We start from the raw sequence: 25,379 nt of genomic DNA on the forward strand, positions 1-25,379 counted from the left end.
TTATATTATGTTTAATCTGTCAGCATATCAATGACTTATAATTTTAACTGTAAAAAATTTATATATATCGACAAGATAATAGATCTACACACAGGTCAATATTGTCATTATATATATTATCATGTTGAGCATCATCATCATCATCATCATTGAGAAAATCAAGACGTTACATTCGATACGCCTTTTCTTTTTATTATTCTCATTTTATTATTAGCTCACTTCAATCATTTTAAACATGTGCTTTTATATAATAATCCTTTAAATCGTGTAACACAAGAAGAAATGAAAAAAAAAAATTAAAATAACACGATATATCTTTTGCCGCTTCTCTCGTAAACATTAAATTGTTCATATATAAATATAAAAAAAGTTTTTTTTCATGACCTCACTTAGCCTCGCAAACTAAAAGCCCTGGATTTTGCAATGTTTGTATCTATATTATCATTTTTTTTTAAATTTTTTAATGCCCCATCATAATTGCTCTTTAATTTAAAAACAAAAAAAAAAAAATTAAATATTTTTTATATAAACATAAAATATAAAAAAAAAACAATGCAAAATTATTATTATACAATTAAAAAAAAAAAAAAAAAATTAGTTTTTAACATCTTTGCGTGTTTACTATTTTAAATCAATATTTTTTATTTTATTTTATTTTATATTAACAATAAAAGAATAATTTTTTTTTTTTTTTTTTTTTTATAATCGTGAATATAAAAAGGTATAAATAATATTGTGGTATTTAATAATGCAATTATAGATTGTAACTAATGTGACGTATATGTTGCTACTGGTTTGCGTGATATATCACAGGTACGTGTCGATATTAAACATGCCTATGCACACATGGACAGTCAATAAATGTTGACTTTAAACAAAGCATGGCCAACTTTGATTATTATTATTTTTTTATAAATTATTTTTTTAATATTTAAAATAACAAAGAGAGAGAGAGAGAGAGAGAGTAACTGAGAAGGGGTTGATTAAAAAAGCGTTTAAAAAAAAAAAACAAAAAAAAAGTAGGTGCGTGTGCTTATCATTAAAGCATCGAGTGTTTACCGAGCCAATGAACTAATGAGACATATACACTATGGAGTGTTGAGAGTTGGTGGACTATTTTTATGTATAGATTGTACTCATTACACTCGTTATACATTAATGTGTCCACATAATAGCAAGCAAGCAAGCAAGAGAAAAATAAATAATAATAACGATGTTAAAAAAATAAATAAAAAAGGCAGAGTCGTGTATGGTTGTTGTTGTTTTTGTTGTTTTTGTTGTTGGATATATATATGGAGTAGAAAAACGATGGCCCAGCTTGCAAACAGCACCGATTGCTGCTTCATACACCGCGTGTGATGCTTATCGGGTGTGTTTGTGCGAGACTAGTGTTCCCATAATGCAGGAAGAGAAGAGAGAAAAGGTGTCGTTTGACTTATCGAGAATTTAGAGCGTGTTATACATGCTGTCCATTCACTATTATTGTTAATTTTTTTTTTTCTATTATTTATTATTTTAAAAATACATTTTAATCATGCTTACATTGCCAATCAATAACCTGATTAAAATGTCAATTAAAAATATATTTTTAATGATCTTAAAAAATAATTTATGTCATATCTATATAAAAATTTATTTTGTTAATTTTTTTCAAGCGTGTTTTATTTATTTTTTTATATCATATCTTTGTAATCGATAATGTACATTAAAAAGGGTTTTATTTTATTTTTTATTCAAATTAAAAGACTCGTTTATTATTTTTTTTTTTTAAATAAAATGTATATTGTAAAACTTTTCACACAACAAAGTTTTGCCACGTCAAGTATTCGATTAAATTTATTTATAAATATGAATGTCCAGTAGTAAATGTATCGATCATACATTATAAAGGATGTTTTTTTTTTTTTTATAATAACTCTGGACTTAACCCCGTTGCAGCTTTTTATTGTATGCAATCGCCACAACGGCCTCCAAGCTCGTCAGGTGCTTGCATATACCTGCCATGTCTAATTATGTCACATTGATTTTGTCATTAGCGAACCCTCTATTCAGTTATATATATATATATATGGACATGAACAACACTGCATATACCTTCTCTCTCTCTCTCTTTCTCTCTCTTTTTAAAATGCTTCAAATAACAGACAATAAAAATAATAATCTCAAAAGAAATTGTAACTCTTTGTTAATAATCATATTCATTTATACATACGGTAAAATGTATTTATTTTTTATTTTATCAATTTTTTCATCAAAATGTTTTTTTTCTCTTTTTTTCATTTCATTTCACGATCGGTCATTCGCATTCTTCATACCGGATTCTTGATGTAGTTTACAAGCCAATGGAATAATTTTACCTCCCTTTCCCTTCAAACGATTCACTCGACTTCAACAATTTGAAATAATGTCGATTAGCCGTGGTTTTGCTGGAATTATATCGTTCAACAAAAACACATCATCAACTGTATATTCACCAAGCAGAATTTATACTCTTTTCTGTATAAAAAACAAAGACATTTTTTATGATTAATCGAAAGAGGGAAAAAAAAAAAGAAAAAAAATAAATAAATAATTTTTACGAGACATGGTTATTTAATTTATTTATTTATATTTTTATGGGATTTTTAAAACAAAGTATATTTTCATGGACAAGCATGAAATACAAAAATTTATTCAACCACTCCCAAGACTCGTTTAACATTGAAATATAATAATTAATTAACAAGCACTAAAAGTGGTTCTATAACATTTTAGTTTGTTGCTTGGTGTGTATTATATTCAAGAATATATATTACCCATATAATATAAAATTTTTATGTATTGATATGTGTTTGTGACAATATAATGAACTTAATATATAATATAACAGCCAATCTGGTCCATTAGTTTTTTTTATATATAAATAATAAAATAAAAAAAAAGTCAAAGGCAAATTTATATATCTTCATATAGTTTTTCTTCTGTATATATGTACTCTCTTATTGGTACATTGCATATTTTATTTTTCTATATTATTTTTTATATCCTCTTATTATATTCTATGCTTTTTTGCATTTAATAGTAAACTCTTGTGTGTGCAAAGTATAATATGGCTTCGTGAAAAAGTGCGTGAGCGCGCGAAAGTAACATGATTTTATATGTGCGTAATGAATCACGCCTTGCTCGATATAGCATATATATTACCACCACTGAGACAACTATAATTCAATTGACCATTACGTATACATACATGTCGAACATATTATATATATTTTTATTTTTCATATACGTGTATAGTCGCAATGCCAATCGTGGACACTCTAATGACCATTTCCCGAGTATTGTTCAAGTCTACATTTTAAACTCATGAATATATTTGCAAATATATTTATACATAAATAATTATCAACACATGCATCTTCTTTCTTTTTTTTTGTTCTTAAAATATATTGTACTATTTTATTTATTTTTATAAAGTTAATTCTTCCAACACACACACACATTCATCAGCTCATTATCAAATAAATAAAAAATAAAAAAAATTGTACAATATGTGTGAATTTTATTTAACATACATACACTTGAATTTGTAATCGTTCATGTCGTCAATTGAATTAATAGGTCCTACAGATATATATTTATAATTTTTAATATATATATATATTTTTTTTTTTTCTCTTTTTATGTGCCCATTAATCAAGAATATGTGTGTCACTCATTATGCACGATGATTTCCTGGAATTATTTGCGATATATATTAAGTATATCAGACACCCCGTGTAAAGTAGATCAAAGAACGACAAATAAACCGTTGGAACAAACAAAAGTAATCGATGAAAATTAAATGACGAGAATTGAGAGAGAAAAAAAAACGACAACACATTTAATAATAAAAAAAAAAGAAATTAAACATAATGGAAAAAATAAAATTACAATTTGCAGACATGATATAATTAAAAATATTAAAATAATAGATAAAGATAATAAAAAAAATTAAAATTAAAAAAGAAGAAAGGGTCGCGGGGAAGTTGGCTAATTTGGTGGTGGCCTATCGCGTGTCCTGTTGTTTGTCAACTGTCGCGCAAATTCAAAGTCTCGATTTTAATATATTGTATGTTCACAATAAATATAGTTCCAGGTAATTCAAACATATACATATGTAGAAAATAAAATACACTCGAATTTTGCACATATTGTGTGGTCTTGAGGCCAATCATGAATGTCTATACTCACCAATAAATAATATAAAACCTTTTATCTATAACATACACGATATACAAAAGTCTTTTTATATTCATTATATATTCTTTATCAAACTTGTATTATCGATACAAAAAAATGTCTTATTTATTTTATTTTTTTTTATCTATATTTTTCTACTACTTGTTGTGGCAAATATACAATAATTTTGATTTATTCAGCTTGTACATTGGTATTTACTGTGCAATTTTAAATCGATTCAAATGCAATTGAAGTATTTCTTATAATTCCATATTCTTATAACGATAAAATAAAAAAAAAAAAAAATTTATAATAGTAATAACGCTTGTAATTAAAATTAATAGTTAATACTTATAAAATTTTTAAATAAAAAAAGGGAAAAGAAAGATCAAGGGCTAATCACCACTGTGATTTAAAAAACTTTTTTTTTTAAATATTTAAAACAAAAGTATACTGTGTGTGGTTGAAAATTATTTAAAAATCGACAAAATCTAATAATCAAAGGTGAGAGAGAAGGAGAGAGAGGAAAATAAATAAAAAAAAAAAATGAAAGAATTTCGATGCTTGCGGCATGCGTGCGTGTTACGAGCAAGTTTCTCACGGTGTTGTACATTCGAAAGAAATTATAAGGGAGCGGGTTAATGTCGGTATAGTATGATTTTTCAAGCGGGGGTGTATTGAGTGGAATGTATATAGTGATCATGTCGAGGGAAAGAGTTAAAAAGAGTTAGGGCAAGGGGCAAATCACACTTAATTGATATCACAAAGAAGCCCCTTAGCTCATTCCACGCCACTAAAAGAAATAAAGAGATAAAAAGAAACAAAAATTTGACTTCATAATCGACACAGGCTTCTTCCCCGACTTATCTTTTTTCTGAATTAAACACTGCCTGGATTCATGTCGAACGTAAATTACTCTCATCCACCATCACCATCACCATCATCACCACCATTTGGCTTATGTTTTTCATGCCACAACCCTTTTCCTTCGAAATCTTTTTTTTTTTTTTTTATTATTATTCATTTTGCCCTCTGTTTTTTCATCGCGCCTCATACAAAATACACCACAATACTGTGGTTGGCATACCATCCTTTTGAAAAGTAGCAAATAAAAAAAAAAATGTTAAATAAAATAATAACGAAAAAATTAATGGAAAGAGAATTATATTCGGACAATATGTAAGAAATTTATAAAATATTATACATTGAAAAAAGAAATAAATAAATAATAAAAACCGTTATAATTACTTTCGAATGCAATCTGGACTTGAGGGGTAGATTTTTTTTTTGTGACTTCCGTTAAAGATCGTCAATTTTCAATTTTAAAATATATATAACACAATGAGTATTTATTTATTTTTGCCAAATGAAAAGACTCAGTTTTTGCTACTCACGCAATATATATTTAATATTTTTTTTTTGTATTCCAATTTTGGCATCACTACTTGAAAACAAGTAAAAGAGATAGGGAAGATGATGATGATGATGATGATGATTCATTCGAGCGACATAACGAGATGCATACAAGATAATTTGTCATAATTGCGTGCATCTTGCATATGTAAAATTTTCAATCTTTTTTTATTTTATTTATTCTTTTCAAAAATTTTTGAGTTATCCATATTTATTTATATAAATATAGGCTTTTTTTTTTTTTCTTAGATATTTATTTTTAACGGCCGGAGGTGGTGATGGTGTCATGTGGCCAAAATTTAAAAAATCGTGATCTTGTTTTTGATGATTATAGACACACACATATACACAAAAGAGAGGACACACAGTGGACCTCTGTAACACCCGGTCAGTCAATGAAATATAATAAATGAAGCTGTGGGGTTTTTTGTGTGTGTACTTTCATTGGTTCGGTTTCCGGTCGTGTCCCAATGAGACTCATCAACAATGGGGCCACACAAGTCCCCAAAAAATCCGGCTATCTTTTTATTTTCCCCTCTCTATTTATTCACAAAAATGTGATACTTGTTTTTACAATGTTACTCTTTTTTATTGTTTCATTTTGCTTTTTGAATATATATATATATTTGAAAAAAAAAAATTCATACAACTTTTGAAATTATTCAGCCACCTGTATGCATTCATTTTCATGCAATTATTCTTATTCTTAATTTTTTTTTTATTTTTCTTATAATTAAGAAATCACAAATGAAAAAAAAATCTACAGTTTTTTAAATTTTTTATACACACTATGTATTGATTCCAATTGTTTTTTTGATATTACAAGAAAATAAACTTTATCACGCAAACTCTTGGATAAACTATGACGATTCTATGAATTTGAAATTCTCCCCTCAATTTCTTTTTTTTTCTATACATATATACCCTTAACAATTCAAAGGTCCGAGTGCACGAATCTGAATTTCTTATTCTGGTGCTTTTAGACACGGAATTATCGACAAAACTATCTTTCTCTTGACTACTCTAATTTCCTTCATTTATTCTATTTTAATTCATTTTATTTTATTTTTTTTTGATATGAGGGAGAAGAGAATAAAATGTTGCAAATCGCGTTTGTATAATACTTATTGAATGGTTGCCCCCCTTTTTTTTATCCCCCACTTGGCCTAAAACCACCCCTCTTTTAGCTACTTTTTCATTATGTTTCTGGTCGGTCTCTAGCTGTCTATTGCATAAAATCAATAGTGTTTTGTATGTGTACATACAGTGACTTAATGAACGGTTTGCCGAAAAGTTCTTTAGTCATTCGTATCGTCACGAGAACCACAGACTTATAGATTATCGATTCATTGGCCAATTATTTATTACCGTTATTACTATTATTATTATCATCAAATATACATCAAGTAATTCCAAGAATTGTCAATAGAAAAATAAAATACATAAAATAAAATTTGTTATAACTATACAATAAACGTTGATTTATAAATGATAAATTATGATGAAGATTGTTATATCTCATGATGTTAATGATGATAAAAGATATTCGTGTGCAACGTGACAACACTATAAAAACTATAAATTACAGAAAATAGGAAAGTTAGCCAGGTGATAGGACCAGGTTATATAGCAGATGTTATTTTATTATTTTTTCTTGATTTTTTCTATGTACTTAAAAAAAAAAGAAACCTTGAAAACACTGAGCCACCCTTGTTTTTCATTTTTAAATTCCCCGGGTGGTGATGATTCTGGGACGTCACGGTTTTCACACCACACACAGTACAAGCAAGCAGTTTAAAAAAAATTAAAAAAAAAAAAAAAAACAAGTAACGATACCTTGAAGCACATTTACAGCATAACTTGAACGAATCGAGTCATTGAGAATGGAAATTGTGTTAAAAATGATTTTTCTTCATTATCTATATATACATAGATGTGTGTGAGTGTGTGTGTGTAGATACTTCTAGGAATCAAAAAGTAAAGAAAAAAAAAAAAGATAAAAAACATTTAAAAAGGTGTTGAAAGCAAGCCAGTATTTTCGATATTTATCAAACGTTTATTTGCTGGCTAAACATTGATGTACTGTTGTGTATGATATTCAAAGGGAGGTCAGAGAGGAAAGAAGGGGGCTCTAATAAAATAAAGAGTAAGAGCAGAAGGGTCTGGCTATATGTTTGAAAGTGTTGAAAGACCTGTCTGATCATAGTAAAGTCACGTATATATATTTAAAAAATATAAAACTTCCTCAATATACACCATCAATACAACACATAATATATATATGTGCCATCTAGGTCTCATATATACAAATGCAATAATTTATGGCGTTAAAATAATTATTCTTGTTATATACATTCGTATACCAGACTTGTAGATTTTTTTTTTTTTTTTCCTTTTTTCACCACGCCAAACTTGATACGTACGTGTTTTATTCAATCACTAATTTCACTAACAATAAAATCACGACTACAACCTTTCCGGTCAGACCTTTAATCACACTACCTCGTCACTCTTTGTTCCACAATGTTCAACGACAACGTGTCGATAGTTATATCCGTTAAATAATAATATATACCCAAGAGATCAATGAGAAAATACATTTCACTTGAAAAAAACCAAGAGAAAAAAAAAACATAAAATAACCATCAGTCTTTTTTCGAAATTGACTTATTTATTTTATTTTTACTTGAAATAATATAATAAAAAAAAAAACTATATATATATAGCTTAATTTGATTGTGATAGATTGATTGTAAAATCACACAGCATCACTTTATTTTAAATCGTAATAATTTACCTTGAAGAAAATGAAAAGAAAAAAAAAAAAAAATTGATCTTGAAATGGGACCATTTGAAAATAAAAAAATGAAATAAAAGAGATGGCGCTTGGCTGTGATAATCTGGGAAAATGAGTGTGTTGAATATCGTGTAACTTATATGTACGCATATTACAAAGTTGATATGGTCTCAAGTCTCGATATGCTCAGGGGATTCTATATGGGTACATGCATACCACAACGACTGGATTATGGAGTTTGTACCATGAAATTATGAGCTTGAAGAAAAAAAAAAAAAGAGAATGAGATGCTTTGGGGTGGGGTATTAAAATCATAATAACAACAACAATAATAATAACAAAAAAAAACAAAATATATATATGAAATAAAAAACGTGTATAATGCGGTACACGTACGTATCATAATATGCAACGAGATGCAATGTAACAAGAAGGAAAGAGATGGAATAAATAAACGGGGAGTGAAAGATATTCTACGAGATGAGAGTGCCTTGGGCCGTCACGCTGTTATACACCCCCATTTTTATATATATATGTATTTTTATATATTCACATGTATACTTGTGCATAAACTGTAGATATAATATGTCTAATATTATGTGGAGATTGTTCTCCAACTGTGCAAAACTGCAGATGCACTAGTGCACTGACATATTTGTGTGTGGATGCAAAATGAGATATTTTCTTAGCTACACACATATACACATAGTTATCACTCCTTCGAGGGACTCTTTAGATCCGTTAGATTCCAGGGATATTTTAACCGTGTTGTATACCACAAACGTGGCGGCCAGCGAGATGATCCACCAGCTCGATTTCATGTAATTGGGATGCAATTATAAAATGGCCGGGCTGCTTCTGGCACTTTTACACCGTTTGCATTGCCATTGAAAATGTGTACTCGTCAATAATATATTTATACTATACGTACCTGTATAATTTTTTTAAAAAATTCTTTAAATTCTAGATGTATAATTTTGTGTAATTTTTTAAAAATTTAAAATTTATTTTATATTTATTTATTTTCTTGATATATATTCAATCTATCTTTTTTTTTTTTTTTTTTTGTTTGAATAAATCTTTTTTAAATAAAGATTGAGAGTTCTTTAGAAACTTTGATAGACAGATATATATTGTACATAGTGCAGGCATTCATGACGATGATCTTGTCGTGACTGTATGTGTTTTTCTTTATTTCGCTGATTTTATTTTTTTTATTCTTTATGATGATTATTTTTCTTATTTATTTTATTTTTATGGTTGATTCTTTGGTGAGGGTTCGAGTAAGGCAAACCTATCGATACCCAATCGATAGATAAGTCGGGTCGACGGGTCGCAAACACAGCTGGCTGCTCAGGTATAACCTGGCCCAGAAGAAGACGAGACCAACTAATAAAAAAAAAAATAAATAAATATATAAAATAAAGAAGAACAAGAAAAAGAGCCTTATATGCATGGCTAAGTTGTTGTATTCTTCTTGCTCTCTCATCGGTTCTTTGTGTATAACAAGCGTTGTTATCTATCTCTCTTTTTATATACATATACATACCATATACCTTAAGAAAACGGGCAAATGTTCTCGCCTATATTTTTCTTGTGTGTGACCAGCTTGCCGCAATTCTGCGTATTTCACTATCTTTTTTTTTTATTTATTTTTTTATTATTTTTAATTTTGTTCACCTTCGCCATCATCCTCTTGTTTGCTCGGATTAACTCGACGACTAGCTTTCTAAAAGTGCGGCACTTGGAAATTTTGTCTTTGTTGTTTTTAAATATATTAAAATAAAATTGTACATTCATTCATTGTGTTTGTTGATAATATGGAAAAAAAAAATTAAATTAAATGACTGATTATAAATAATATTAATAAAAATGATAATCACAGCAAAATATAAATATTATAATTTGAACATGTACCAATATAATAATAATAAATTGAAATATATTATAATTGTTTTTTTCCTTATTTGATTGCAGGTACGACCTGGAGTTTAAACGGGGTAGCTAGTGAAACTTCCACCGTGGGTGAGAAAAAAGATAATACAGTGAAGAAGGCGTTAACACAAGTAAATTGGGCGTCGTGCGCGGTGAGAGTAAATAAAGATAGTCAAGTGAGCGCAGACGCATGCGCAATTGGTGATGTGAGGCTGGCGGTCGCCTCACGTTTGGGGTGATGCCCTCCAGTGAGCCCCATCCCTCCCAGTACCATCTACAACACCACACCACAATTCCACCCTCTCATTTACAACAGCTCTCGTCGTCATCGACGAGCGCAATTGGTCAGCATCAGCTATATCAACAGCTGGTGGCTGCCCATCATCATCACCAACAACAACAACAACAACAACAGCAACAACAACAAAGTCATCAGCACGGCGTTGGCTTTCAAAATTCCGCGTACGCGCAACCGAAACAGGAGATGAGCCCGGAGGAGGAGGGTGGCCGAAGTGGTGGGTCCCCTCCGACGGCAGGGGCTGCACTTCATCAGCCCCAGCATCCCCGTACGGCTAGTCCACCATCAGGTACAGAACCATGTACACGGGATGCAATACCAACACCTACACCAACAGCTGATACAATTCCCTCATCAACAAGTCCATCAAATATAACAAATAGTACAACTAGTTCTTCAGCGACAACTACAAGTACAATTAATACAACGAGTGCAACAATGACAATGCAACAAACATCACCAGGTCAAAATCAACAACAATCACAAGGAATAAGTCCAAGTCCAAGTCCTACGGGTGGTGATGTTGAAAAATTTGATGGTAAAATTGTTTATAATCCAGATGGTTCAGCATATATTATTGAGGGTGAAAGTGAATTAAGTGAAGATGATTCATTACCAGATGGTTGTATTGTTGATGGACGAGGTGTATCTGTGCCTCATTCACTTGTATTTCCTCAAATTGCAAGTGCATATTATGTATCAAGATTATATGCACATCAGGCATATCAACAACAACAACAAAAACAACAACAACAACAACGTTCATCATCAACACAATCATCACATAATCCTGATTTACCAGTTATGCATAGTTATCGGGTAACAAGTTATAGAAGTGTTGAAGGTAGTAAAGCACCAATAACACCAGCTTTATCACCAGCATCTGCATCAGTACCAGTTAAACCAATTCTCATGTGTTTTATTTGTAAATTAAGTTTTGGTTATGCTAAAAGTTTTGTTGCACATGCTCAAGGTGAACATCAATTAACACTTATGGATGATGAAAGACAAATGTTATCACATACAACAGCATCAGCAATTATTCAAGCTGTTGGACGAGGTAAACAACCGTTAGTTAGCTTTTTAGAACCGGTAACGAGTTCATCATGTCCTCAAAATTCACCAGTTCAATCGCAACAACGTAATACAGAATTAAATGATCATGATATTCCAACGACAACAAGTACACCAGCAAGTACACCAGGTATACCAAGTAGTCCACAAGCACCAAGTCAAAGACCATCACCAACAACGCCAACAACACCAACCTCACATACAACAAATTCGCTCAATTTTAATCATCAAACATCTCAACAACAACAGCAACAACAACAATCATCACAACAACAACAACAACAACAACATCAATGGCCAATTGGTCAAGTTAGTGCAGCATCATGGGCAAAAGCACCTGAATCAATGCATTATACATCACCTCCACCAGCGTCAATAACAACAAAGGGTTCACCCTCGTCATACGCTGCATTAACACAACAACCACCAAATTTTTTGACTGGTACAACAATTGGTGTATGTCCTGAGCATATGCAAGGACGTCCAAGTGGTGTTGAATGTCCAAAATGTGAATTAATATTAGCAAGTAGCCGTCTTGCTGGACCTGGTGGACCACTTGCTGGTATTCACAGTCGTAATTCATGTAAAACATTAAAATGTCCAAAATGTAATTGGCATTATAAATATCAAGAAACATTAGAAATACATATGAAAGAAAAACATCCAGAGAGTGAAACATCATGTATTTATTGTATTGCTGGACAACCACATCCAAGGTTAGCACGTGGTGAAACATATACATGTGGTTATAAACCATATAGATGTGAAGTTTGTAATTATTCAACAACAACCAAGGGAAATCTTAGTATACATATGCAAAGTGATAAACATCTTAATAATATGCAAGAATTACAACAAGGTGGTGGTGTTGCTGTTGCAGCTGCTGCATCAGCAGTATCATCAGCAACAAATAATCCATCATCATCATCATCAACAACACAAGATACACCAATGCCAACAAGAAGTCCACATCATCAACAATCAAATCATAGTCCACATATGGCTGGTCCACCAGTAACACAAGGTAAACCAAAACCAACATTTCGTTGTGATGTTTGTAATTATGAAACAAATGTTGCAAGAAATTTAAGGATACACATGACAAGTGAAAAACATACGCACAATATGCTAGTATTACAACAAAATGTAAAACATATGCAAACATTGTCAGCATTACAATCACATCATCAACAAGCCCAACAACAACAACAACAGCAACAACAACAACAACATCATCATCATCAACAACAAGCACAACAACAAGCAGTAGCAGCACAACAACAACAGCAACAACAACAGCAATTAGAACAGCTATTGCATCTTGGTGGTCTTGATAAACCACCACAACATGCTGAAGCAGCACTTGCTGATATGGCATATAATCAAGCATTATTAATACAAATGATGACTGGCGGTCAATTACCACCTCAGCTACCACCAGAATTAATTGGTGGTATGGCAAATATGAGTGCTATGAGTAATATTGGTGGTGATGTTGGTTTATCACCAGACAGTATGGAACCACCACCAGAACCAGCTGATCAAGATCCATCAAGTCTTTATAATTGTTGTGTATGCAATAATTTTAGTACTGATTCACTTGAAGCACTTGGTCATCATCTTGCAATTGACAGAACGAGAACACGTGAAGGTGAAATATTGGCACTTGTTGCTGGTAATTTTGTTTGTAAATTATGTTCATATAAAACAAATTTAAAAGCAAATTTTCAATTACATTGTAAAACAGATAAACATTTACAAAGATTACAACATGTTAATCATGTTAAAGAAGGTGGTCCAAGAAATGATTGGAAATTAAAATTTTTATCATCACCAACAAGTGCACAATTACGTTGTCATGCATGTGATTATTATACAAATAGTGCTCATAAATTAGCAATACATGCAGCATCACCACGTCATGAAGCTGCAGCATTACTTTTACGTCATTTACTTGAATCAAGTGCGAATACACAATCAATTGGAAAACTTTATCATTGTGCATTGTGTGGATTTAGTGCACGACATAGATTACCCCTATTACAACATGTTAGATCATTGAGACATTTACAAATGGAACAATTACATCAATTACATAGACGTAGTGGTATACAAGGTAATGAAACACCACACACTGATATTGGTGATGTATTTCAAGTTGTTGCTGATCCTGATGTAGCATCAAATCAACAAGCTAGTCCAACAACACCAACTACACCAAATCCAGCAAGCACCATCAATGGTGAGTGTATTTTTTATCATTACACTCATCAGAAAAAAAATATAAATAATAAACTAACTACGTGCAATAACAACAATAATAAAAAAAAATTATTACACACATACAAATTAACAATAATAACAATTATTATATTAACAACAATAACAAAAATTTAACGCAAAATTTATGCTCACTGATCACATATGATTAATGCTCAATTAGCATTTTGTAATTTTGTGCCTTCAACGATTATTACAAATTGTATAACATGCAACTTCGTGGTTTTTAATTAAATGAAAAAAATAAAAAAATAAAAGACACATCAGGGACGAAAGGACGAGACATAATAACTGACAGTTGGCATTGACATGAGCTTTGTTTGTCTGTGTTTGTCTTTATGTTTTTTATGTGTATATATTTATCAAATTACAACAATAAACTAACGTCAAAAAAATTTTAAAAACACCTTAAAATTTATGCTAATATATAACAATAAATTTAGGCTGATTTTTTCAATTTATTGATTGATTTTGTTTTTTTATCGCAATTAAACAAAAAGCTAACTATTGGCACTATTGCGATTACGGTTATTTTTTTTTTCTTAGCTGTTTGTTGTGCAATATTTTGTGGCATATGGTGATGGCGTGTGCCCATCACTAAAAGTATATATATTTTTCTTATATCGTGTTTTGCGTATTACACGCAAATATATATGTGTAGTATTTTTATATATTTTAAATTTAACCCTCAATTGATATTGACAAAAGAAGGAAACAAGAGCATAGAGTTATATGGGAGAGAGCACATACACGCGCCAACTTTTACCTCCTTCACAACTGACGGCAAATGCGGTTTTAAATAATGTCCGTTTTTTTTTTTTTCTATGTTCGATCTGTTGTCGTTGTTGCTTATAATTTTTTTGATATTATTATTTGCATGTTTTTTTTTTTTTGTTTTGTATCATCATAGTTTCTTTGATTTATTTTTTGCGTGTGTCCAACGCGTGCTCCACTTTTTTTTCTTTTTTTTTCAACATACTTCCTCTCGTTTTCTTTGGTCACCTCTTTCGCACCAATAACAATGACCACATTGACTAATTCAGTATTACGAATCTATAATTCGTTTGATTGTCAGTGGTAAGGAGTTTGCTTGCTTTGACTGGCATCTGCGTGGCCGCCGGGGTTTTCTGTCAATCTTATGTTTCCTTTTCTTTTCTTGTCTTTAGTATTTTTTTTTTTTTTTTTTTATAATTTTGCTATTCATTTGTATTTTTATTTATTATTTTTTTTTTTATCTTTTTCTCCACCCCCTTGGCTTATTTATTTTATATATACTGTTGTTGTTTTTGTTGTCGTTGTTGTCGTTGTCAATAGTAAAACTTTCACCCTGATACTTTTTGGCTTTAACAGTTGTTATGGTCAAATACATGGGATCGATTTGTTACGATGAATAATTTTTCATCAAAATGTGGTTACTGGGGAAAAGAATGGAAATAAAAGTAAAGTAAAAAAAAAAAAAAAAAAAAAAACAGCCGGACGAAGGGGCGTCACGTACACACTAGTAAGCTATTAGACTTCCGGTCTTACGAATTCAATCGACAGTCGTTTAAAATTGACATTAATCCAACTTTTTATTTATTGTTTTCATCAAACTTTCCCCTGTAAAATTTTAAACTTTCATATTGTACTTAAATTATATATTTTAACAGTAATTAAAAATTGTATATTCAAAAAAAAAAAAAAAAAAAAAAAAAAACAGAAAAAGAAAAAGAAATCCACATTGTACATGTAAATTAACTATAAATAATAATCTGAGATTGTCGTGTGACTGAGTCATTACATTTATGTGACGCCCTGGAGAGCTTGGTCGTCACGCGTAGCGGTTATTGAAAACTGCCGTTTATCGTAAACCTGCCTAGTATATTTATATATTTCTTAATCATTCGTTGTTAATAATTTTTTTGATTCAATGCTTTGGAAATTAACACCAAAACAGTTGAAACTGGTTTTCCTTAAAAAATAAAAATCCATCGAATATGGATATCATGATGTTGTCGCATGTTTTTGTAAGACTACACACATCTCTTATAGATGAGATCAACACTAACGTGAAATCATCATGACAATTATATATTATAATATTATGTATATATTAAATAATTTATTTTATCTAATCTCACAAGACAAACTTAAACTTTTTGACGTTTTTATATACACACACTCTCTCTCTCTCATTATCATCAATATTATCATATTATTATGATAATATATTAATATACTAATACAATTATATAATTTATTATTTTAATTTATTTAATTTTGTTTTTTTTTGTTTTTTTTAATTGTTACAGAACGACGAGAGGATGATAGTGAATGCGACAGTGAGGTAAAACAAGAACCAGACAACGATCAAGACCAAGATCAAGAGCCAGAAAACGAAATGGAAGAAGTTGTATGTCCATTTTGTACGTATCAACCAACGTCAAAAGAAGAATTAAAACAACATATTCAAATTGCTCATACTCAGGATAACGACGAAAAAATGGAAGTTGTTAAAGAAGAACCAGTACAAGAATTATTATGTCCATTGTGCCAAGATGGTTTTAAAGATCGTCCAGCATTAGAAAAACATGTTATGCAAATACATTCAGTAAATTCTGATGGTTTACAAAGATTATTATTACTTGTTGATCAAAGTCATTGGTTAAATAATAATCCAAGAAATACACCAACACCAGCAACAGTTCCAACATCACCAAGTACAACAACAAAACAAATACAAGATGATGATTTATTAGAAAGACCAAATGATGATATTGAAGAAATAGCAAGATGTTCAGTATGTGGACGTGTTTGTAGATCACTTGAAGAACTACAACAACATCATAGAGAAGCACATCCAGCAACAACACCAACACTTGCTGTCAGTGAAAAACATGTATATAAATATCGTTGTGGACAATGTAGTTTAGCATTTAAAACACTTGAAAAATTACAACAACATTCACAATATCATGCAATAAGAGATGCAACAAAATGTGCACTTTGTGCTAGATCATTTCGTTCAGTTCAAGCATTACAAAAACATTTAGAATCAGCTCATGCTGATCTTCAAGAAGCTGAACTTGCTCAATATAAACAAAGTTTATTACATGCACATCCATTATTACAAGCACTTACTGAAGAAGCAATAAGACGACAAGGTGGTGTTGTTGGTGATGATACAAATATTGATGGTGAATCAAGAGCTGATGAAGAAGAAAGTGATGCTAGTGATTCAGCACCATTACATAAAGAAGAACGTTTACTTGAAGATTATCTTAATAGTCAACCAATTGCTGAAGATTCATATCAAGATCCAACACGTAAATTTAAATGTCATCGTTGTAAAGTTGCATTTACACGACAAAGTTATTTAACTGGTCATAATAAAACATTATTACATCGTAAAGGTGAAAAAATGACTTATCCAATGGAAAAATATTTAGATCCAAATAGACCATATAAATGTGATGTATGTAAAGAAAGTTTTACACAAAAAAATATACTTCTTGTACATTATAATAGTGTTAGTCATTTGCATAAATTAAAAAGGGCTATGCAAGAACCAGGTAATAATAATACATTATTATCTGTTGTTCCACCTGCAAGTCCAACTGAATCACCAGATTCACAACAAGATCAAGATAAAAAACCATATAAATGTAATATTTGTAAAGTTGCATATACACAGGGTAGTACATTGGATATTCATATGCGTAGTGTATTACATCAAACACGTGCAAGTAAATTACCAGATCTTGCTGCAAGTGGACAACTTGATTTAGCAAGACCACTTATTGAACAACCAGGACCAACAAGTCCAAATAGTCCTCCATTAAATACAAATACAAACAATAATAATAATAATAATACAAATAATACAAATAATAATAATATGTTGTCTTGTCAACGTTGTAGTGCATTATTTGTTAATCAAGAACAACTTGCAACACATCAACAACTGTATTGTATATTTAGTAATCCACTTGCATTATTTCAACAATTAGCTGCATCACAACAAATGGCATCAGTTAATTCTGATAAAACAACATCATCATCATCAACACCTGGATTGCAACAACAACAACAACAACTTACGCAAAATACACAAACAACAAATTCAGTTGCACAAGAAATATTATCACAACCACGTACTAAAACATCACAAATGTATAAACATTTACTTGAAAGTTTTGGTTTTGATCTTGTTATGCAATTTAATGAAAATCATCAAAGACGTCAAAGAAAAGAAGAAGAAGCTGCTATGGCTTTACAACAAGCACAACAAGAACAACAAAAACAAGAACAACAAAAATTAGCACTTGCTGTACAACAACAACAACAACAACAGCAACAGCAACAGCAGCAACAACAACAGCAGCATCAAAATCAACATCAACAAACAATTCAACGTATTGGTGATGATCAAGATAATGATGAAAACATGGATGAAGAAGCAATTCCAGAGCTAACTAAAAGCACATGTCAACATTGTAATAAAGAATTTAGTAGTGTTTGGGTATTAAAAGCTCACTGTGAAGAAGTACATCGTGATCTTGTACCACGTGAATTTCTTGAACAATATGCACAACAATTCAAGTGTGAATATGAGAAAAAAAGTGTTGTTGTAACAGCAGCAACATCATCATCAACAAATACTGCACCACGAAGTTCAACACCAGCTTCTAATTCAGCACAAGATTTAACATCTGACAAAGAAATTAAACGTGATAAAGAAGAAATGACAGATTGTAAAGATCGTGCTAGTCGTACTCCAGAAGCTACATCTACAACACCAGCTACAACTCCAGCTTTGAGTAATACACCTGTATCAAGTACAGAATCAATAACACCAAATGCACTTACAAATAATAATACAAATCAATCACAACAACAACAACAGCAACAACAACAACAAAATCAAATAACATTAGCACAACAAATGTCAGAAATGCAAGCAGCATTAAATGCTATGGCTGCATCACAATTACAACAACAATTACAACAATATCCTGGGCTTATGATGGGTATGATGGGACTTCCTTTGGGTCTTAATGTACCTGCACTTGCTGCTATGAATTTACAACCACCATTGGTACCTATGATGCTTCCACCTCCACCTTATGGTGATGGTGCATCATCTGCATATCCACAAATGAATTCTCAAACTCAGGAACTTCTTGCAAAACAACATATTGCTCTTCAACAGCAACAACAACAACAACAACAGCAACAACAACAACAACAACAAGCTGCAGCTGTAAGTATATTTTTTTTTTTTATCTATTATTATTTATTATTATTAAATTGTTATTTGCCTTTTTTTTTTTTTTATAAAAATATTTTTTCAAGTCAATAACGGAGTAAATTATTTTTTTTTTTTATTTTTATTTTTGACTTTTTTTTTATTTTACAAAATAATTATTAAAAAACAATTTTTTTTTTTATTTTAAATTTTACAGCAAGCAAATGCAGCAGCATCACAAAAACGTGCGCGTACACGAATAACCGATGATCAATTAAAAATTTTACGTGCACATTTTGACATAAATAATTCACCCGGAGAAGAACAAATAATGGATATGGCAGCTCAAAGTGGTCTTCCACCAAAAGTTATAAAACACTGGTTTAGAAATACATTATTTAAAGAACGTCAACGTAATAAAGACAGTCCTTATAATTTTAATAATCCACCAAGTACAACTCTTAATTTAGAAGAGTATGAAAAAACTGGTGAAGCTAAAGTAACACCATTAAATTCTAGTGCATCTGGTGGAAGTTCATCAGATGATAAAAGTCCAAATAAACAATCAACACCACCTCCACCACCAGCTCCATTACCACCACCAATAAATATTATAACAACAATGCCAACAACAATTGAAATAAAACAAGAACCAATTGATACTACATCACAACAAATGCAACAAGATGATTTACAACAACATCATTCACCAGGTAGTTCTGGTGATCAACAATCACGTCCACATTCACCAGCATTAAGTATGAGTTCAGTATTTTCTGGTATTCATCATGATATATCATCACATGCTACATTATCATTAAATACACCAAGTACACCAATGTTACCACCAAAAATAGCACCACAAAGTTTTACAAGTCCAAATCCTGGTGCTGGTATTGTTTTACCAGGTGCAATTGCCGCGATGGCTCTTACCCCACAGCGATCACTCAGTCCGGGTCGTGGACCCACTGATTTTTCATTTGGCGGTAATAGCAATGGCAGCAATTCATCTGGTGGCAGTTCCGGCAAACGTGCAAATCGCACTAGATTTACTGATTATCAAATTAAAGTATTACAAGAATTTTTTGAAAATAATGCATATCCAAAAGATGATGATCTTGAATATCTCAGTAAATTATTGGGTTTAAGTCCACGTGTTATAGTTGTTTGGTTTCAAAATGCTCGTCAAAAAGCAAGAAAAGTTTATGAAAATCAACCAGCAGCTGAACCAGTAACACCAGGTGGTCGTGAAGGTGATGATGGCTCTGGTCGTTTTCAACGTACACCAGGTTTAAATTATCAATGTAAAAAATGTTTACTTGTATTTCAACGTTATTATGAACTTATACGTCATCAAAAAACTCATTGTTTTAAAGAAGAAGATGCTAAAAGAAGTGCACAAGCACAAGCAGCTGCAGCACAAGTTGCTGCTGTTATGAGTTCTGAAGATAGTAATAGTAGTTCAGCAACAACAACAACAATAAATCCTTCATTAACAATAACACCAACAACAACAGCATCAACAACAACAGGAACAATTGGGATGACAACAACAACTACAACAACAAATAATCCATCATCAACACCAACCTTGAGTGATCAACTTCAACAACCAATGACATCACCATCACCAAATATACAACCATCACCAACATCACAACAACAACAACAACAAACACAATCACAAGTTGAATCATCAAAAGAAGCTAGTTTTCAATGTGACAAATGTAATTTAGTATTCAGTAGATTTGAATTATGGCGTGAACATCAACTAGTACATATGATGAATCCTTCCCTTTTTCCACCGGCTTATCCTCCTGATTCACCATTTGGAATACTTCAACAACAAGCATTAAATGCAAGTGCTAATTCTGATTCACAACATCCACTTATTGCAATGATGCAAGATCGTAAACGTAAATTTGAAGATTTTGAAGAAAGTATTGGTAATGAAAGTAGAAGTAATTCTGAACACAGTGAACAACCAAAAGATAAAAGATTAAGAACAACAATATTACCAGAACAATTAGATTATCTTTATCAAAAATATCAAATTGAATCAAATCCATCAAGAAAAATGCTTGAAACAATAGCACGTGAAGTTGGATTAAAAAAACGTGTTGTACAAGTTTGGTTTCAAAATACACGTGCACGTGAACGTAAAGGACAATTTCGTGCTCACAGTCAAGTTATAAATAAACGTTGTCCATTTTGTCCAGCATTATTTAAAGTTAAATCAGCATTAGAATCACATTTAAGTAGTAAACATGCTGATCAAGTTGCACGTGGTGAAATAAATATTGATAATATACCAGATGAAGAATTATCAATGGAATCAGTACCATCAAATCCAAGTACACCAAATATGTTACCAGGTTTATTTCCATCATTTGGTCCAGATATGGAAGCATCATTAAAAAAAATATATGAAGAATCATTAAAACATTATTGGAGTGCTGAATTACGTGCACAAACAAGTAATGGAAAAACTGATAATACAAATAATAGTACAACAAATAATCAAGGTACACAAAGTAGTACTGGTGAATCACCATTAGATTTGAGTAAACCAGTTGATTTAAGCAGACCAATGAAATTAAGTTTAGCAAGTTTAGGACATTCACTTGATGAACAACAACAACATAATTTATCACATTTTCGTATTGGTAGTGATTGTGGACCATTAACTGATTTATCAGAAAGAAGTATTTGTGATGATGATAGTATGAGTGAAACAACTGAATTTATGGATGATGAAAGTGGTCCACCAAGTCCAGCATCAAGTACACAAAGTTCAAGGCATGGTGGTACATTATCAACGACAATTGGTGGTTTATCAGGTAGTGGTGCAACTAGTGGAATTGGTGGTATTGGTAGTAGTGTCGGTAGTGTTATTGGTAGTAGTGGTGGTGGTGGTGGCGGAAATACACCAACTAGCGGTAATACAAGCAGTGCTAATCAATCTAGTGGTGGTGGTGGCGGTGGTAAAAGATATAGAACACAAATGTCAGCAACCCAAGTTAAAGTTATGAAGTCATTATTTTCTGATTATAAAACACCAACAATGGCAGAATGTGAGATGCTCGGCCGGGAGATCGGACTGCCAAAACGCGTCGTCCAGGTGAGCATCGGTCCAACAACGACGAATGAGCAACATCTTTGATTGCATTATAGTGGGAAAGAAATGATGGGACTAATGGAGAACGAGTTGCAGGTATGGTTCCAGAATGCGAGGGCTAAGGAGAAGAAGGCTAGACTGGCGGCGGGTCTCCCGGCGGAGGGTTCTGCTGTACAACCTCATCGTGGACCAACTGGTCCCGACGAATGCCGGCTATGCTCTGTCCGTTATTCACCAAAATCACCACTACAAGAACATGTCTTCTCAAGACGACACATCGAATCGGTTCGTATTGCTGTTGAAGATGGTAGTCTTGTACCACCAACACCTGGTGCACCAATTATTCCTGGTGGTACTAGTGTTAATATTCAATCAAGTGCCAATCAATCGGCAATTCAGCAACAACAACAACTACAATCACAATCACAATCACAACAACAATTGCAACAATCGCAACAATCACAACAAACACAACAAGCCAATGATGATAGTATGATGTATGGTTCATTGTTTCTTCATCCAACGGCGATGTTTCAATCACAGCAACAGCAGACTGCAGCCAATACGGCTATCACCACCCCCGGTGAGTGTCTGGCTGACCTCTTAGACTCGTAACGCGTCCATCAACATGATTATATATATTAATATATAAGCGTTAATATTAAACTGGATATATTCACGCGAGCGCACCTCAAAAATTTTCTCATTTTTAAACTCAATTTTTTATTATACCTTTAATTTTCTCGGGACGGGAATGATTTGTGTGAAATAATTAAACAATGAAATGAAATGAATCATTATCAATATGATGAGTGGAAATAATGAGAGTGTAAAAATTATGCTAATGTGTGCGCCCGCGCAATATTATCCAGTATTATTGTATGATTAGTTGTTCGTCTCGTCGTGCACGTATTTATCGTTGATCCACATTTTTTATTTTTTATTTTTTTTTCTTAATATATTATTCTTTTTCTTCTTCTTATTTTTCTTCTTCTTCTTCTTCTAATTATTTTATTTCATTAATAAATATTGTATTTACTTTATTTAATAAGAATATTATACATAAATTTTTTGGGTGGCCCGTGTGATAATCTAGGGGGTCCGTTTAACTGTCGTGTTTATATAGATGAATGGTTATTAATAATTTTATATATAGTACGAATAATATATCCAGTGTTAGGCAATACTGAAAGTTCCTATCAGATAACTATATTTGTAGTGGATTATGACGAGATAAACAATAAAAAAAAAAATAATAACATTTCAAGATCAATGATATTTAATAAATAATTGAAAATAAATAATCAATATTAGAAAAAATAAATATAAATAAAATGAAAGTTACAATAACTTCGCGCTTCTTTATTTAAATTAAATGTTAAAAAAGTAGAATAAAAAATAAACACACTACGGGTGTAAAAAAAATAAATGAATGTAGTACACTGATGATGTTTTATCCAACGCATGGATTTACACATTCAGAATACAATAAATAAATTAATAAATAAATTAAAGAGAATAAAAGAATGAGTCGATTCTTTTCAAATTAATTAGAAATAATAATTAAGAGAAAAAAAAAAAAAAAAAAAAAAGAAAAAACAACAATAACAATAACAAAGAATTTTTTTAAAAAATCTTCTGATAATTATTAACGATGATGAATATTAATAAATTTTCATTGCTACAATTAAGAGAGCAAAGACATTTTGTTAGTTTGTTTGTTTTTCTTCTTTTTTTTTTGTTTTTAAATGAAAAATAAGTTGCTGTACAGTAAAGACTATAGTAGCATGTAATTATTGACGTTAATTAAATACAAAGTATAGTAAGTATATTTAAAATAAACAATGCCGACGGATCTTGTATTCGCATATATTATATTTATCCGTCGAGCAAATTGAACTGTCAAATGATAAGTTAAAATAAATAAATAAATAATTAAATAAATAAATAAAGCATTTGATTCAATATTTAAAAAGAAAAAAAAAAAAAAAAGAGTTAACTTAAAAAAAAAAACACATTGATAATAGTGAATATTTAAAAAAAAAAAAATATAAAATTTTTAATTAATAGATAAAAAAAAAAAAAAAACAAGAAGAAGATAAAAATAAAAAAGAAGCAAATGGAATAACGAGAGAAAAAAAAAAAAAAAAAAAAGTGACTAAATTTCCACTTTTTTTTTTTTTTTTTTTTCTAAATTTTTATTATTTCTAAGTAGCAAAGATTTTTTTTTTTTTTCTTTTTATTTCTATGATTTTATTTTCTTTTTTTTTTTTATGGTTTTATTAAATGAAAAAAAAAATATCCTTTTTTTTTCCCAATTTATATAGTTTCCTTGATTTTTCATTGTCGCATAAAGCCACCCCGAAGCCATTCCAATATAACATCGTGTCATCTTTCGTTTTGTGTCTTACTACATTCGTTATCGTCAACCGGTCTCGAAACTCATTGTAAATAAATAACTATATATATAACCCTTTTGCTCATATTATTCGCGAGACTGCAAATAACAAACGGGAATAAAAAATAAAAAAATAAGAATTCACAATCTTTGATTCGATTGGTCCTGATTCTTTTGCCCACACAACGTATCATACATACACATACTCAACCCCTCTCCAACGACATTGTACGCCCACAGGGGGTGGTTTAATATCCCCCTCTTTTATATCTCCTTCTCCAGACCCCTTTTATCCTCATTTTCTTTTTATTTATATTTTTCTTTTTTTTTTTTTTTAAAACATGTCACACGTTTGGTAGAGAAAAGAGACGCAAGCGCACATACATTCACAAACTTAATATTATATATCCGCCATTATAACATGACAAACATTGATTTTAATCAATTTTCATTAATTATCATTTATGTATTATTTTATATTCATTCGTTTTTAATTTATCAATATGCCACATTTTCGATCACCCACCATTTTTAAATTAACAAAAATAAATTTTTTTTTTTTTTTTCCTTTTTTTTCTATTCATAATTATTTTATTGTTTTATATAATTTTTTCTTTTTTTTTTTAAATTTATTTGAGG

At 30.8% G+C, this 25,379-nt stretch overlaps 1 protein-coding gene across 6 annotated transcripts in view; it reads left to right on the forward strand.

The window, feature by feature from the left end:
- LOC122851467 (zinc finger homeobox protein 3) overlaps positions 1-25,379 on the forward strand; it is a 199,444-nt gene that overhangs the window by 109,667 nt on the left and 64,398 nt on the right. For all 6 annotated transcript variants that reach the window (XM_044150703.1, XM_044150709.1, XM_044150708.1 and 3 more), the window contains 4 exons: positions 10,388-13,959; positions 16,289-19,239; positions 19,442-22,345; positions 22,439-22,925. In XM_044150703.1, the coding sequence (XP_044006638.1) occupies positions 10,584-13,959; positions 16,289-19,239; positions 19,442-22,345; positions 22,439-22,925 (9,718 nt within the window). In that variant the 5' untranslated portion in view covers positions 10,388-10,583. The remainder of the gene's footprint in view (positions 1-10,387; positions 13,960-16,288; positions 19,240-19,441; positions 22,346-22,438; positions 22,926-25,379) is intronic.

The sequence above is a fragment of the Aphidius gifuensis genome, linkage group LG3, assembly GCF_014905175.1.
Source record: "Aphidius gifuensis isolate YNYX2018 linkage group LG3, ASM1490517v1, whole genome shotgun sequence".
NCBI lineage: Eukaryota > Metazoa > Arthropoda > Insecta > Hymenoptera > Braconidae > Aphidius > Aphidius gifuensis.